Here is a 15,257-nt window from a genome sequence, read left to right on the forward strand (position 1 = left end):
CCCAAGGCAAGGCACTGTTCTGGTTTTCGTCTGCCGAGAACCAATAAAGCAAAATTTACGAGGTGTAAGAAAAACAAAATGTAAAGTGGAGTTGTAGGGAGATAAGCTTGGTTAACTGGTAAAACCTGTCCTTTGCCCTGAAAACACAGTAACAGCCTCCAGAAGCTTTTTTTCATGACCATATTACATACACCCTCACATTGTTCCCTCTTGCATGGCTTAACAACACACGCTAGACCCACTCATATTGAAAAAGTATTAACTTTGTTGTGAGTGAGGGAAAGAGAGCATTCTTAGCACCATGTCATCATAAAATTTCAAATTCAACACTTTCAAAAAGGCTTCATTCACTGAAGTGCCTCCCCTCCCCTGCTTTTCTTGTTTCCATGGCAGCAAATGAGACAAAAGAGCAAGCAGCAGGCGAAGATCGAAGCTACTCAAAAGCTGGAGCAGGTTAAAAATGAGCAGCAACAACTCCAGCAGCAGCAACAACAACAGCTGTTTAGCAGTCAGTCATGTGGAGATACAACACCTAATAGTGGGAACCAGAGCCCCATGACACCTCAGCCCAGCAATGGTAGAAAGTCTGGAAACTCATCCCCTCTGCAGCCAATAGTGTCTAAGGATGGCTTCGCAAGACCCCAACTTCCAGTCACGCCCACCTCCGGGTCACAGGATGACGTGTTCCTCAGACCACAGCTCCTACCTCCGTCGTCGAGGACACCCACCCAGGAGACCTCGTACCCGCAGCAGGGACCATCCTCCGAGCCCCAGTCACCACAGATGTACTCCCCGAGTTCCTCCTCAGGCTCCCGGCCATCCTCACCTTGGGACCCCTATGCCAAAATTGTGGGCACCCCGAGACCGCCCCCTGGGGATGGCGGATCCACCACGCCCCAGCAGAACTCTCTGTCAGAGATGCAGGAAAGGGGAGGGAGGCGTTCCCCAGCACACGAGTCCTTTGGCTCGCCCACGTCTGGTAATGCTGACCCTTATGCTAAGATGCCAGATACCCCCAGGCCACCTGACTCGTTAGTGAAACCCATGGGACCCGCCAGGGTGGGCCCTTCAGGACTTGTTGAGCAGCAGCAAAAGCAGCAGGTCAGGCACATGATGAGCCCTCCCTCTGGAGGAGAGGCTTTTGCCAGGATAGGGGGCCACCGAGCTGAGGTCTACCAGCGCATGTCTCACAACCGCATGATCCTCTCGGACCCCTACTCCAGGCCCTTGCTCACTCCCATCCCCGGCAGCAATGAGTCGGGCTCTGTGCCGGTGTTCAAAGCCCCCATGCCTCCCCAGCAGTCCCAGCAAGAGCCCTACGGTGGCCCTATGCCTGGGGTACTTAGACGAGGGCCATCTAATGGCTTTCCCCAAGGACCACAGGCCGACCCCTATGCCCAGCAGCCCCTCACCACCCGATCGCCCATGGGGGAAGGGTTCCCCAACGAGCCCAGGATGATGCGCCAATCCCAGGAGGGCCATTTCTCTCAACCCATGCCAATGATGAGACACCCTCACAGAAACTCATACGCCCAAGCACCATCCACCCCGAGACCAGATTATTCCCAGCAGATGCCTGACCCTTACGCCCAACCGCCAGGCACCCCCAGACCTCACTCTGATGGCCATGCCCAACCTCCCGGCACCCCAAGGCCACACTCAGATCCTTCATACCTGCAGAAACCACCTAGCCTTCATCTAGACCAGTTTCCCCAGCAGCACCCAGCCAATCGCAGACAGTCTCCATCTCACTCCACTGATCCTTATGCCTCCATGCCAGGTACCCCCAGACCAGCCCAAGGGGATAGATTTCCCAAATCCCCTGCTAGTCAAAGGAACATGGACCCCTATGCCCAACAACCTGGTACCCATCGGACCTCCAATGCCATTCTATACGCACAGCCCCCTGGAACCCCAAGACCACTCCTCACCGACCCTTACTCCCAAGCTTCAGGGACGCCCCGACCAGGAGCTGGTCCTGACGCCTTCAATCGACTAGGCTCCAGACCGATACCCATGTCCCAACTCCCAGCTGACCCCTTCTCCCACCAGTCTCCGGGCAGGATGCAGGACACGTTTGCCCATCCAAGTGCCCGAGACTTTCAGAAATCGAAGCACCCGGAAATGTCAGACGAAAGTTTCTCTCTGCCACAGTCGAATCATCACGGTGGTCAAACACCGATTCACGACCCCTTTGAACAGGGTCCAATGAAACCTTGTGCTCAAGCTTCAGAAAGGCCAGCCCATGATATCCCCCAGTTGAGCAGCAACACTGTTGCTGCTCAGAACAACATGCAGCCACACCTGGGAGACACTGAGGAGAAGCTCAGACAGGTATTTGCATTTAGTAGAGACGCAATGACACTGTCACATGGATAACACTTGAATTGTCATAAATCCTTCTTCTGTTTGCACAGTTATTAGCAGGTGATTAGTCATTCCCAAGCCAGTATGACAGTGCACGTTAGTGCAAAATGAAATAATTGTTGCTCCTCTCTAAGGACCCCTAAAATACTAATTAATTAATAGCTGCAAGATTCAGGATTTGTTTGTTACTTGCTAATGTGTACCCCTCCCCCCCGGGCAGCGCCAGAGACTGCGGCAGCTAATCCTGAGGCAGCAGCAACAGAAGACGGCCATCCGACAAGAGAAGGGACTTCTACAGGAAGCTGGTGGAGCTACGGGTGCGGTGACCCGTCACTGGTCACAAGAAGATCCCACCCCTCACATGTTTGGCAGACCACCACCCCCTTACCCAGGACCCATGAGGGGCGGCCCCCAAGTTCCCGGGAGTCAAAGGTTCCCTGGTACCTTCCTTGGGGACCAGCGAGGACCCTTCCCCAACGAGGGACAGTTTGCCATACCCAACTTCCCCAGGGACATGGACAACATGGGCTTGAGGCCCCAAGGAATGAGGTTAGTCAAGATTGACAGCATAGGTATACATAAACTCTTGCCCTTGACACTTCTTTTTTTATGGACAAGGCCTTTACCACATTTAAATGCAGCTGTATATGCAGCTGTTTCCCCCTACTATGTAAAGTGCTTTGAGTACCTCAGTTGGTAGGAAGACGCTCTATATATCCAATCCATTATAATTGTCTTAAAGATTATGTTGCTCCTCGTTAAACATGCATTGTGGAATGAAGTGGCATTTTTGAAGTGCTACTCACTGTGTAATATTCCTTATTTGTGTGTAGGGAGCAATCATCAGCAATCTATGACATTGTGTTCTGCCTTGTTCATGGATTAGCATTTGACAATGTGTTTTTCATCCTTTCTTCTCTCAGGTTTGGATTTCCCTCCGGCCAGGAGCAACATTTCCTCAGACCCCCTCAGCAGATGCCCGGCGGGCCCATGATCGATAACATTCCTCCCCAGATGAGAAGGTCCCTCTCGGTGGACTTTTCCAGGAGGGACAACCCCCTGATGGGACTCCCCCAGGACTTCCCTCCACGGGGCCTTACCGTCCAGCAGCACAATATCATGGGTCAGCCGTTCATTGAGCTCCGCCACCGGGCCCCTGAGAACCGGATCAAGAACCCCTTTGGGCATGGACCTCCCGACGTCATGGACTCCTCCAACCAAACCCAGAGACCACCCCAGTGCTTCATGGGAGGCCAGGAGATTGGCTTCGCCAGGAACCAGGGTCCAAGAACGATGGCTCCCATGATGGGCAGACCTTCCCAGGGATCAGTTGGCCAAATGCAGATGTTGGATAGTATGGAGAACCTGCACCAGCAGCAGACTGAAGTGCAGGTGACCACTGAACAACAACAGCATCCTCCACTGAATAGGTCCCTCAGCCACCCTGTCACTAGTGAGTTACTCAATGCAGAGCCATCTGGTGTGCTCTTGCCTGGGTCTAGCACCGGTCAAACGGAGGAGACTCAGATACCCAGTGGAGACGGAATCGACGAAAACCTGGACGCTGACGACTCTGCAGTGAAGGACCTCGAAGACGTGGAGGTCGTTGACCTGAACCTGAACCTCGACCCGGATGATGGCAAAGACCTGGACCTGGGACCCAATGACCTGCACCTCGACGACTTCCTCATGTCTGGGAAGTTTGACCTCATCGCCTACACGGATCCTGAGCTCAACCTAGAAGACAAGAAAGACATGTTCAGTGAAGATCTCGACCTGGGTGACCCCATGGAGGAACACCAACAGGGAGAGACCTCGGACCTCCAGAAAGCCCTGTCGGAGAAGAGGAACGCCAGCGGAGACTGCGCAGCCACTTCGTCCCAGTCCGTAGAGAAATCCGTCAAATCAGACGGCCAAATCAGACGGGAGGCCAACAAATCGAAAGAGACTTTGGACATAGTCAAAATAGAGGAAACAATCAAAACGGAGGTCAAAGATGGACACATGCAAAACCAGGACCAGCCACACTGCAGTGGCCGGATGAATGACAACAGAACCATGACTAACCAAGAGGGTGCAGGGCTGTATGAGCAGCTTGGACATACAGTCTCGGCTCCGGTCCTCTCCAACCTTCTGGTCAAAGAGAAACTGGAAAACACTGGGTTAGTCCCAACCGGCTCTCCTCATCAAGGGAACATAGTTGCCCAGCCAAACCAGGCCACTGGGCTACACCCAAACACAGGCATGCAACATGCCCAAGACAACAACAGGCTCAATCCCAGTGTGGCTATGGGACATCGGGTGAACCCTGCGTTGGTTCAGAGCAGGCTTTCAATGGGAAACCCAAACCACATCCTAGGGGGGAACCACAGTTTCGGGGCCTCAGTAAACCAGCAGGTGGAGCTAAACCTAGCCATGGTGGGAGCCAGTCAGCAGCCCACTGCCCATGGCCTGAACCCCCAGGGCCAGCAAGGCTCCTCGCTGGGGCAGGCGGGCCCACAAAACAGGCCTCTGCTGCTGGACGAGCAGCCCCTCCTACTGCAGGACCTGCTGGACCAGGAGAGGCAAGAGCAGCAGCAGCAGAGGCAGATGCAGGCAATGATCCGACAGCGCTCCAGCGACTCCTTCCCCAACATAGGTAAGGACAATAAGCTTCAGATAGACATGTGACTGCTGTTTTGGTGATCCGTTTAATTGAGTCACACACATTACCCCTCTACATGTAGTTATTTCCAGAGTGTAGTCAGAACAGTCCTCTGGGGGTTTTGCAGTCATTTTGCATAATCATCCTTTTTGGTAGATATGTGGAATATGAAGCCATTTTCGTTTGAGACAAATGCTTTTTTTATATTTTGAAGCAAAAAAACAAACATTCCCCACATGTAATTTGAGGAACAGAATGTTGGACATAATTTTTCTTGACTAAGAGAGACTTTTGGGAGTCTTACTTCACCCGCGTTCCATACATAATTTAGATGTGGCATTTGTGATGGGTGGATTCTTTTAAAATGGCTTAGAAAGAGGTCAAACCTTAAAGTAGAAGAAATTCTTTTTTACAACCAAATCTCTATTTCTGATGTAAATGGCATGTTCTAGAAGTTCCCAGACAACTTTTTTGTGATTTCACATGTTTTTGAGAAACTTACAGCAAATCACTTCTTCGTTGAATATTATGGGGGCCCTGAAAAACATTAACCATTGCTTCAAGAACACCCACATACTACAAATCTCTCAGTATAGTGATGCAGGTCTTTAGATGTTGTACACATGAAATTGTGTCATTCTGAACTTTATCCATAACGTTCCATTTCCCCCATACTACACAACGAGATGTCCTGTTTGGGTTAAGTTTCTCAAAAACAAGTGAAATCACAAAAAATGTGTATGGACCCTTCTATAACATGCCATTTACATCAGAAATAGAAATGTGGTTGTAAAAATAAACTTCTCCTTTTAAAAGGCGTTCAAATAATGCCTTTTATTGCATTATTTGGAGTGGCACCACAGGAGACCCCTCGAAACAGTTCTATGGGCAACATGCCAGCATGTACTACTGTTTAAGTGGAAGGATGGGTTTCCTCCTACTTTTAACCATTGAATAAAGGAAGTTATGCAACATCTCAAGCTAAAGAAAATATGCTACTCCATTAGGGGATCTGTAATTTAATTTTATAATATCTGGCAACCTTTCCTATCCTTTGTAGAAGACATGGATCCAACTAATTTCACAACTCCATAAACCAACCTAAATTTGAATTTGTATCATTATTATTACTCCTTTTAAATTATTATTATAATTTGTTTTTTTAAATATCTTTTATTCTTTTACTATTTTATTATATAACTCATTGTATATCATGTCTGGTGGGGCGTGTTTTATTTAGTAGGGAGCATAGGGCGGTTGGGGTGGGTTTGATTTTGGTTGGGTATATTTGTGTGTTCTGCCCTCTACCTGTTCGTTATCTGTAGAGTCATAAAAAAACATGGATTAAGAGGACTTGTCAAAAAATTACTGATACTTTTTAGTTTTGTTTTCTTCTTTAGCAGATTTTGATGCCGTTACAGACCCGATCATGAAGGCTAAGATGGTAGCCCTGAAGGGAATCAATAAAGTCATGGCTCAGAACAGCATGGGAATGCCCTCAATAGTCATTAACAGGTAAGGCAAAAACCTCCCCAATGCTAGCTTTGAGTTCTTGTGCTAGGTCATGTTATTTAATTGAAAGGGTAAAAAATAATTTCATGTTCCCTAAAGCAATGATCCTCTCAGAATTCGGCATACGCCAGGAGCCCATGGACCAGATGCTGCTGACACTCTGCCTCCACATGTGTTTGGACAGGTAAGCATCGTGAATCAACCACTATTTGTCTGTCTATCAGTCTGCCTGCCATATGTTTCATATCTTATGCTAGAAAAAAAGGCCACATTATCGTTTGATTATTGTCTTCGCAGGACGGGAAGTTGGCTCCACAGATGGCGAGACCGAACCCCCCAAATTTTGGACCTGGATTTGTCAGTGAGTGGACAACCCAAAGTGTTTCTATTTGCATTTGATTATGACATCCTCATTCATTTTAACCAAAATATTAATCATATACCCATTTGGTGTCCAGTATTTCATTTGTTGACGACCATATCCAATCCAGGGTCTATTCGATTTCACTTGTATGTCTTTTGGATTTATGTATACAGTTTTGTCTCCTGTCTCAGACGATGGCAAGAGGAAGCAGTACGAGGAGTGGCTCAAGGAGACCCAACAGCTCCTGCAGATGCAGCAGAAGTTTCTGGAAGACCAGATTGGGGCCCACAGGAAATCCAAGAAGGCCCTGTCAGCCAAACAGCGGACGGCCAAGAAGGCTGGCCGTGAGTTCCCTAAGGAGGACATCGAGCAGCTGAAGCATGTCACAGAGCAGCAGAATGTGGTGCAGAAACAGTTGGAGCAGGTAGCTAACTAAATGTAGCAAGGGTTCATTGCAGGCATTCTATGTTTAAGTTTTTTTAAATATTGAGATTTGGATTTGAGTTATTTCATTGTTCTCTTGATTCTACATCTTTACATGGCATTATCTGTAACATAATTGGAAATCCTGAGGCCTTAAATAAGTGAGGTTGTACATGCTGTCTGTATAGAGCTGTCATTTACCTTGGAGAGGTGGATAAGAGAAAGATCTCATCTTAAGCCACTTGAAACATTTTGTATTTGATTTATTAGAATCCCAATCATCCGACGCCAATGGCAATAACTAAAAAGACATTACAGACAAAATACTTTACAATGTACATACATTTGTGTGCATTCAGAAAGTATTCAGACCTTGACATTTTCCATATTTTGTTACAACCTTATTCTAAAATGGATTAAAACAATTAAAAAATGTCCCTCAATCTACACACACTACCCCATAATGACAAAGTGAAAACAGGTTTTTAGAAATGTATGGCAAATGTGTGTATATATATATATATATATATATATAAAACTTATTTACATAAGTATTCAAACCCTTTGCTATGAGACTCGAAATTGAGCTCAGGTGCATCCTGTTTCCATTGATCATCCTTGATGTTTCTACAACTTGATTGGAGTCCACCTGTTGTAAATTAACCTCTTGCGACGAGCAATCCCGGATCCGGGATCGTAATCATAGCCTTAAATGCATTAGCATAACGCAGCGGACATAAATACCCCTAGAAACTTTTCCTATTCATGAAAATCGCAAATGAAATGAAATAAATATATTCAAACACAAGCTTAGCCTTTTGTTAACAACACTGTCATCTCAGATTTTCAAAATATGCGTTACAGCCAACGCTAGACAAGCATTTGTGTAAGTTTATCATGGCATAATGCTATGCTAGGCTCTGCTGGCAGCAAGCAACATTTTCACGGAAATAAGAAAAGCAACCAAATTAAATCATTTACCTTAGAAGAACTTCAGATGCTTTCACTCAGGAGACTCCCAGTTAGATAGCAAATGTTCCTTTTTTCCAAAAATATTATTTTTGTAGGCGAAATAGCTCCCGTTTCTTCATCATGCTTGGCTGAGAAATCGACCGGAAAATGCTACAACTATAACGCCAAACTTTTTTCAAAATGTGCTCCATAATATCGACAGAAACACGGCAAACGTTGTTTAGGATCCATCCTCAAGGTGTTTAACATATATATTCGATAATATCCGTCGAGGCAATTGGTCTCTCATAAGAAGCAATTGGAAAAATGGCTACCTCAGTATTTTACGCAAGATTTTCAGCGGGAGACACCATGTGACCACTTGCTATATATGGTCCCTTACGGCTATTCTTCAATGGAAATGCGTAAAAAGACGTCACAATACTGTAGACACCTTGGGGAATACGTGGAAAACGTAAGCTCATTCGTAGCTCATTCACAGCCATATAAGGAATGAGGCGGTTTCAAAAAATGCGGCACTTCCTGGTTTATCTGGGTTTCGCCTGTAACATCAGTTCTGTGGCACTCACAGACAATATCTTTGCCGTTTTGGAAACGTCAGAGTGTTTTCTATCCAAAGCTGTCAATTATATGCATAGTCGAACATCTTTTCGTGACAAAATATCTTGTTTAAAACGGGAATGTTTTTCATCCAAAAATTTTAATACGGCCCCCTTGGACATGATTTGGAAAGGCACAGACCTGTCTATATAAGGTCCCAAAGTTTACAGTGCATGTCAGAGAAAAAAAAAGGCATAGGTCGAAGGAATTGTCGAGGCACAGATATGGGGAAGGGTACCAAAATATTTCTGCAGCATTGAAGGTCCCCAAGAACACAGTGGCTTCCATCAATCTTAAATGGAAGAAGTTTGGAACCACCAAGACTCTTCGTAGAGCAACCGGGAGAGAAGGGCCTTGGTCAGGGAGGTGACCAAGAACCCTATGGCCACTCTGACAGAGTTCCACTTTGGAGATGGAAGAACGTTCCAGAAGGACAACCATCTCTGCAGCACTCCACCAATCTTTTTTTCTAGTAGAGTGGCTAGATGGAAGCCACTCCTGAGTAAAAAGGCTCACCACAGCCCGCTTGGAGTTTCCCAAAAGGCACCTAAAGGTCTCAGACCATGAGACACAAAATTCTCTGGTCTGATCGAACCAAGCTTGAACTCTTTGGCCTGAATGCCAAGCATCACATCTGGAGGAAACCTGGCACTATCCCTATGGTGAAGCATGGTGGTGGCAGTATAATGCTGTGTGGATGTTTTTCAGCGGCAGGGACTGGGAGATTAGTCAGGATCGAAGACAAGATGAACAGAGCGATCCTTGATGTAAACCTGCTCCAGAGCGCTCAGGACCTCAGACTGGCGCAATGGTTCACCTTCCAACAGGACAATGACCCTAAGCACACAGCCAAGACACCTCATGAGTGGCTTCGGAACAAGTCTCTGAATGTCCTTGAGTAGCTCAGCCAGAGCCCAGACTTGAACCCGAACAGAACTGAAAATAGCTGTACAGCGATGCTCCCAATCCAAACAAACAGAGCGTGAGAGGATCTGTAGTGAAGGGAGAAACTCCACAAATACAGGTGTGCCAAGCTTGTAGCGTCATACTCAAGACTCGAGGCTGTAATCACTGCCAAAGGAGCTTCAACAAAGTAAAGAGTCTGAATACTCATGTAAATGTTGTATATACATTTTAGAATAAGGCATTAACGTAAATTATGGTGGAAAATAAGTATTTGGTCAATAAACTTTTGTTATCTCAATACTTTTTATATACCCTTTGTTGTTTTCTGTAAGTCTTCACAAGGTTTCCACACACTTTTGCTGGTATTTTGGCCCATTCCTCCATGCAGATCTCCTCTGGAGCAGTGATGTTTTGGGGCTGTTGCTGGGCAACACGGACTTTCAACTCCCTCCAAAGATTGGGGTTGAGATCTGGAGACTGGCTAGGCCACTCCAGGACCTTGAAATGCTTCTTACGAAGCCACTCCTTCGTTGCCCGGGCAGTGTGTTTGGGATCATTGTCATGCTGAAAGACCCAGCCACGTTTCATCTTCAATGCCCTTGCTGATGGAAGGAGGTTTTCACTCAAAATCTCACGATACATGGCCCCATTCATTCTTTCCTTTACACGGATCAGTTGTCCTGGTCCCTTTGCAGAAAAACAGCCCCAAAGCATGATGTTTCCACTCCATGCTTCACAGTAGGTATGGTGTTCTTTGGATGCAACTCAGCATTCTTTGTCCTCCAAACACGACGAGTTGAGTTTTTACCAAAAAGTTATATTTTGGTTTCATCTGACGATATGACATTCTCCCAATCTTCTTCTGGATCATCCAAATGCTCTCTAGCAAACTTCAGACAGGCCTGGACACGTCTGGCACTGCAGGATTTGAGTCCCTGGTGGCGTAGTGTGTTACTGATGGTAGGCTTTGTTACTTTGGTCCCAGCTCTCTGCAGGTCATTCACTAGGTCCCCCCATGTGGTTCTGGGATTTTTGCTCACCGTTCTTGTGATCATTTTGATCATACAATAAAGAGCAAGACATGCCACTCTGTTCTGGGCCAGCTTCAGCTGACCATTTACCAGGACAATAATCAAGATAAGATAACTAAAGCCTGCAGGACTTGCTTTGTACATAGATTCTCTCCATCTTTGAGGGCTTAATTTAGGGTTTTCCTTTGGCCTTTTGGTCTTTAGCTCCCACATCATGTTGGATTCCATCTTATCAATTTTCTCTTGAAATAAAAAATTAAACTCTTGATGTCGGCTCAGTTATCAAATCAAATTTATTTATATAGTCCTTCGTACATCAGCTGATATCTCAAAGTGCTGTACAGAAACCCAGCCTAAAACCCCAAACAGCAAGCAATGCAGGTGTAGAAGCACGGTGGTTAGGAAAAACTCCCTAGAAAGGCCAAAACCTAGGAAGAAACCTAGAGGAACCAGGCTATGTGGGGTGGCCAGTCCTCTTCTGGCTGTGCCGGGTAGAGATTATAACAGAACATGGCCAAGATGTTCAAATGTTCATAAAAGACCAGCATGGGCGAATAATAATAAGGCAGAACAGTTGAAACTGGAGCAGCAGCACGGCCAGGTGGACTGGGGACAGCAAGGAGTCATCATGTCAGGTAGTCCTGGGGCATGGTCCTAGGGCTCAGGTCCTCAGAGAGAGAGAAAGAAAGAGAATTAGAGAGAGCATATGTGGGGTGGCCAGTCCTCTTCCGGCTGTGCCGGGTGGAGATTATAACAGAACATGGCCAAGATGTTCAAATGTTCATAAATGACCAGCATGGTCGAATAATAATAAGGTAGAACAGTTGAAACTGGAGCAGCAGCACGGCCAGGTGGACTGGGGACAGCAAGGAGTCATCATGTCAGGTAGTCCTGGGGCATGGTCCTAGGGCTCAGGTCCTCCGAGAGCGAGAAGGAGAGAATTAGAGAACGCACACTTAGATTCACACAGGACACCGAATTGGACAGGAGAAGTACTCCAGATATAACAAACTGACCCCAGCCCCCCGACACATAAACTACTGCAGCATAAATACTGGAGGCTGAGACAGGAGGGGTCAGGAGACACTGTGGCCCCATCCGAGGACACCCCCGGACAGGGCCAAACAGGAAGGATATAACCCCACCCACTTTGCCAAATCACAGCCCCCACACCACTAGAGGGATATCTTCAACCACCAACTTACCATCCTGAGACAAAGCTGAGTATAGCCCGCAAAGATCTCCGCCATGGCATTAGTAAAGGCGCCATTTGTTTTGCTAAGAAAAGGTCAAAAGGTTCAACTCTTTGCTTTGTATTTCTGTCCCCTCAATTTTGACAATCTTAACCCTCCTCCTCAGCAGCACACAAAGCTTGATTGCTGAAAAACAGCTGCTACTTTTAAATAACTCTTTGGTTTCTTGAGAATCAAGGGAAACATTGAGCTCAAACAAACCTTTTGACCTTTTCTTAGCAAAACAAATGGCGCCTTTACTAATTATTTCCAACTTCCGTGACCTTTTAAATGTGTCAAGGCCGCGAGACAAACACCACAGGAGAACAAAGGCATGATTTATTCTGTGAGGTTAACACATCCTCCACTCTTGTTGTTAATCCACCTGGCGTGTTAGGACATCTCTCTCAGCAGACAAAACATTACAAACAGCTAGCAGCAAAGTAGATTGGTCACGAAAGTTAGAAAAACAATAAAATGAATCGCTTACCTTTGATGATCTTCGGATGTTTGCACTCACAAGACTCCCAGTTACACAAATGTACCGTTTGTTCCATAAAGATTATTTTTTAAATCCAAAAATCTCCATTTGGATGGCGCGTTATGTTCAGAAATCTACAGGCTCGAGCGGTCACGTTGGGGCAGACGAAAATTCCAAATAGTATCCGTAAAGTTCGTAGAAACATGTCAAACTTTTTTTATAATTAATCCTCAGGTTGTTTTTACAATAAATAATCAATAATATTTCAACCGGACCGTAGCTTTTTCAATTGGAGTGAGAGAGAAAATGTCTGCTCCAAAATGCTCACGCATGCAAAACTCTGCTGGTACCCAGCCATCCAATGACGCGATGTGATCATTCTCGCCTGAAACTATGTCTAAAGACTGTTCACACCATTATGGAAGCCATAAGGAAAGGAATCTGGTTGATATCCCTTTAAATGGAAGGAAGGCATGCAATGGAACAGGGAGTTTTCAGGAAAAACATCACTTCTTGGTTGGATTTTCCTCAGGTTTTCTATCCTAATCGGACAATTATATGCATATTCTAGATTCTGGGCCTGAGAAATAGGCAGTTTAATTTGGGTATGTTTTTCATCCATAAATCAAAATACTGCCCCCTACACTCGAGGTTAAAGCGGTTTTGTTATTTAATTGGCATTTACTTCGTAATGGTTCAATCGGATTTCTTGTGGAATCATGGAAACCGTTACTGCATCGATACGTATTATATGGAGGTATTTTGAATAAGTAACAGAAAATAGCATTTGATCACTGTTCTTTCTGTGATTGTCAGGTAAATACCAGTTCTAAGTGGACTGTATAGAAAAGCAGTGCCTAAAAATGTCTCAATACCATCTTGCACTGTGAAGAATTGGGTGGGATAACCTTCAGTCTGCTCACATTTCTCTTATTGTTTTTTTCCTCTTGTGCTGTTTCTCTCTGGTAGATTCGGAAACAGCAGAAAGACCATGCAGAGCTGATAGAGGAGTACCGTGTCAAGCAGCAACAGCTAAGTCTACAGGCTCCTATGATGCCAGGGATGCCAGCTCATGCTGCCCCTATAATGCCCAGGGGGCCCCCTTTGGGCCAGCCCATGATGGAGCCCATGATGACAATGCAGCCCCACCCCAGCCAGCCTAACCTTGCCCGCATGCCCAACGTGCCAGGCTGGCACCCTGGGGGAGCCCCAGGACCGATGGGAGGACCGGGTCCAAGAATTCCAGCTCAGATGCCCCCCGCTAGCCCTGCCCAGTTGCACCAGCCCCAGTTACCACCCCAGACCCAACTTCCGCCTCAGCCTCAATCAGCCTCAATGGTGCCCGGAGTAAAAGCCACACCTGCAGGCAAAGGAGCAGGTAACGGTGGTGGTGGCAGCAATAGCCTTGCTGTGAAATTTGATGATAACAATCCATTCAGCGAGGGCTTCCAGGAGCGCGAGAGGCGGGACCGCATGAGGGAGCAGCAGGAGAGACAGCGGGTTCAGCTGATGCAGGAGGTAGACAGGCACCGGGCCATGCAGCAGCGGCTGGAGATGGAGCAGCAAGGCCTGGGCATGGGTCCCGCTGGGCTCCCACACGGCCCCGGAGCTACTAACCCCAGTGGGGATAGCCTGGCCCACATGCCATTCTACAATACTGATCTGCCCCAAGACTTCATGCAGCCCTCTAGACCTCAACAACAAGCACCACCACAGCAGGGGCAGATATGGCCCATGTTCCCCCAGCAGGGCAACGGGGGCTTCATGCTGGGGGACGAGCGCAGGCCCATGCCCAAGACTGGGGCTTTTGGTGGTCCCGAGATGGGTCCCAATTTCTGTCCCAAAAACCCCATGCTGCAGGGGCTCAACTTCCCCTCGGGACTGCCACGTCCCGCCAGATTCAGAGTCCCTGGGATGATGCCCCAGGGTGGGGGCCGAGGCGAGGGACAGGGACTTCCGTTCGGAATGGACTCATCCACCCCCCTGCCTCCAAACTACCCCGGCTCAGGCCAGTCCTTGATCCAGCTCTACTCCAACATCATCCCAGAGGAGAAGGTCAAGAAGAAGAGGAACAGGAAGAAGAAGAGAGACTTGGTCGACGACACAGACTCTGTCAAGACCCCGTCCACTCCCCACTCAGACCGCTGCTCCCCGCTGACGCCCTCCCGCGGGTCTGACACCTCATCCACCCGGAGCCTCAGCATTCCCTGTGAGCAGGATCTGTCCGATCTTTTCCTCCCAGTGGGGTCCTCTGGTTTGGCCCCCTCCACAGAACTGCAGAGGGAGCTCTCAGGCAGCAGCTTAGCCCAGGGTGGCTGCTCCAGCATGGGCTCTGAGAATGACCGGGCTCCCCTGTTTGACGAAACCCTCCAAATCAAGTTGGAGAGCATAGAGACTGAGTGCAGAAGGGACGAGGCGGCCAACGAGGGGTCGGCCTTGCAGCACGTTCCCCGAGCTGGCGGGACAGTAAAGGTGGAGGAGGGAAGCGAGGGGGGGTTTTCTTCGCCACTCCACGGTGCCAAAGGTGGCGACACAGGGAACGAGCTGCTTAAGCACCTGCTGAAGAACAAGAGCACGCCCCCACCCTGCGCCAATGCCTACCAGACCCTTCCCACACAGCAGATATCCTGTGACAAACTGCGCTCAGAGCAGGAGGACTCATCAGACCGCAAAGCCACTGCCAGGCCGGCCTTCACCACCAACAACATGGTGAGAAGGGAAAGAC

General features: G+C 47.6%; 1 protein-coding gene across 10 annotated transcripts in view; it reads left to right on the forward strand.

The window, feature by feature from the left end:
- The window catches only part of LOC135517279 (histone-lysine N-methyltransferase 2C-like), a 118,895-nt gene that overhangs the window by 80,886 nt on the left and 22,752 nt on the right, over positions 1–15,257 (forward strand). For 8 of the 10 annotated variants that reach the window (XM_064941433.1, XM_064941427.1, XM_064941432.1 and 5 more), the window contains 8 exons: positions 394–2,334; positions 2,588–2,916; positions 3,291–5,005; positions 6,412–6,526; positions 6,623–6,707; positions 6,821–6,884; positions 7,079–7,311; positions 13,502–15,241. In XM_064941433.1, coding sequence (XP_064797505.1) covers positions 394–2,334; positions 2,588–2,916; positions 3,291–5,005; positions 6,412–6,526; positions 6,623–6,707; positions 6,821–6,884; positions 7,079–7,311; positions 13,502–15,241 — 6,222 coding nt within the window. The remainder of the gene's footprint in view (positions 1–393; positions 2,335–2,587; positions 2,917–3,290; positions 5,006–6,411; positions 6,527–6,622; positions 6,708–6,820; positions 6,885–7,078; positions 7,312–13,501; positions 15,242–15,257) is intronic. The other 2 variants (XM_064941428.1, XM_064941436.1) reach the window with 1 other exon arrangement.

This window comes from Oncorhynchus masou, chromosome 28 (assembly GCF_036934945.1).
Source record: "Oncorhynchus masou masou isolate Uvic2021 chromosome 28, UVic_Omas_1.1, whole genome shotgun sequence".
Lineage (NCBI taxonomy): Eukaryota > Metazoa > Chordata > Actinopteri > Salmoniformes > Salmonidae > Oncorhynchus > Oncorhynchus masou.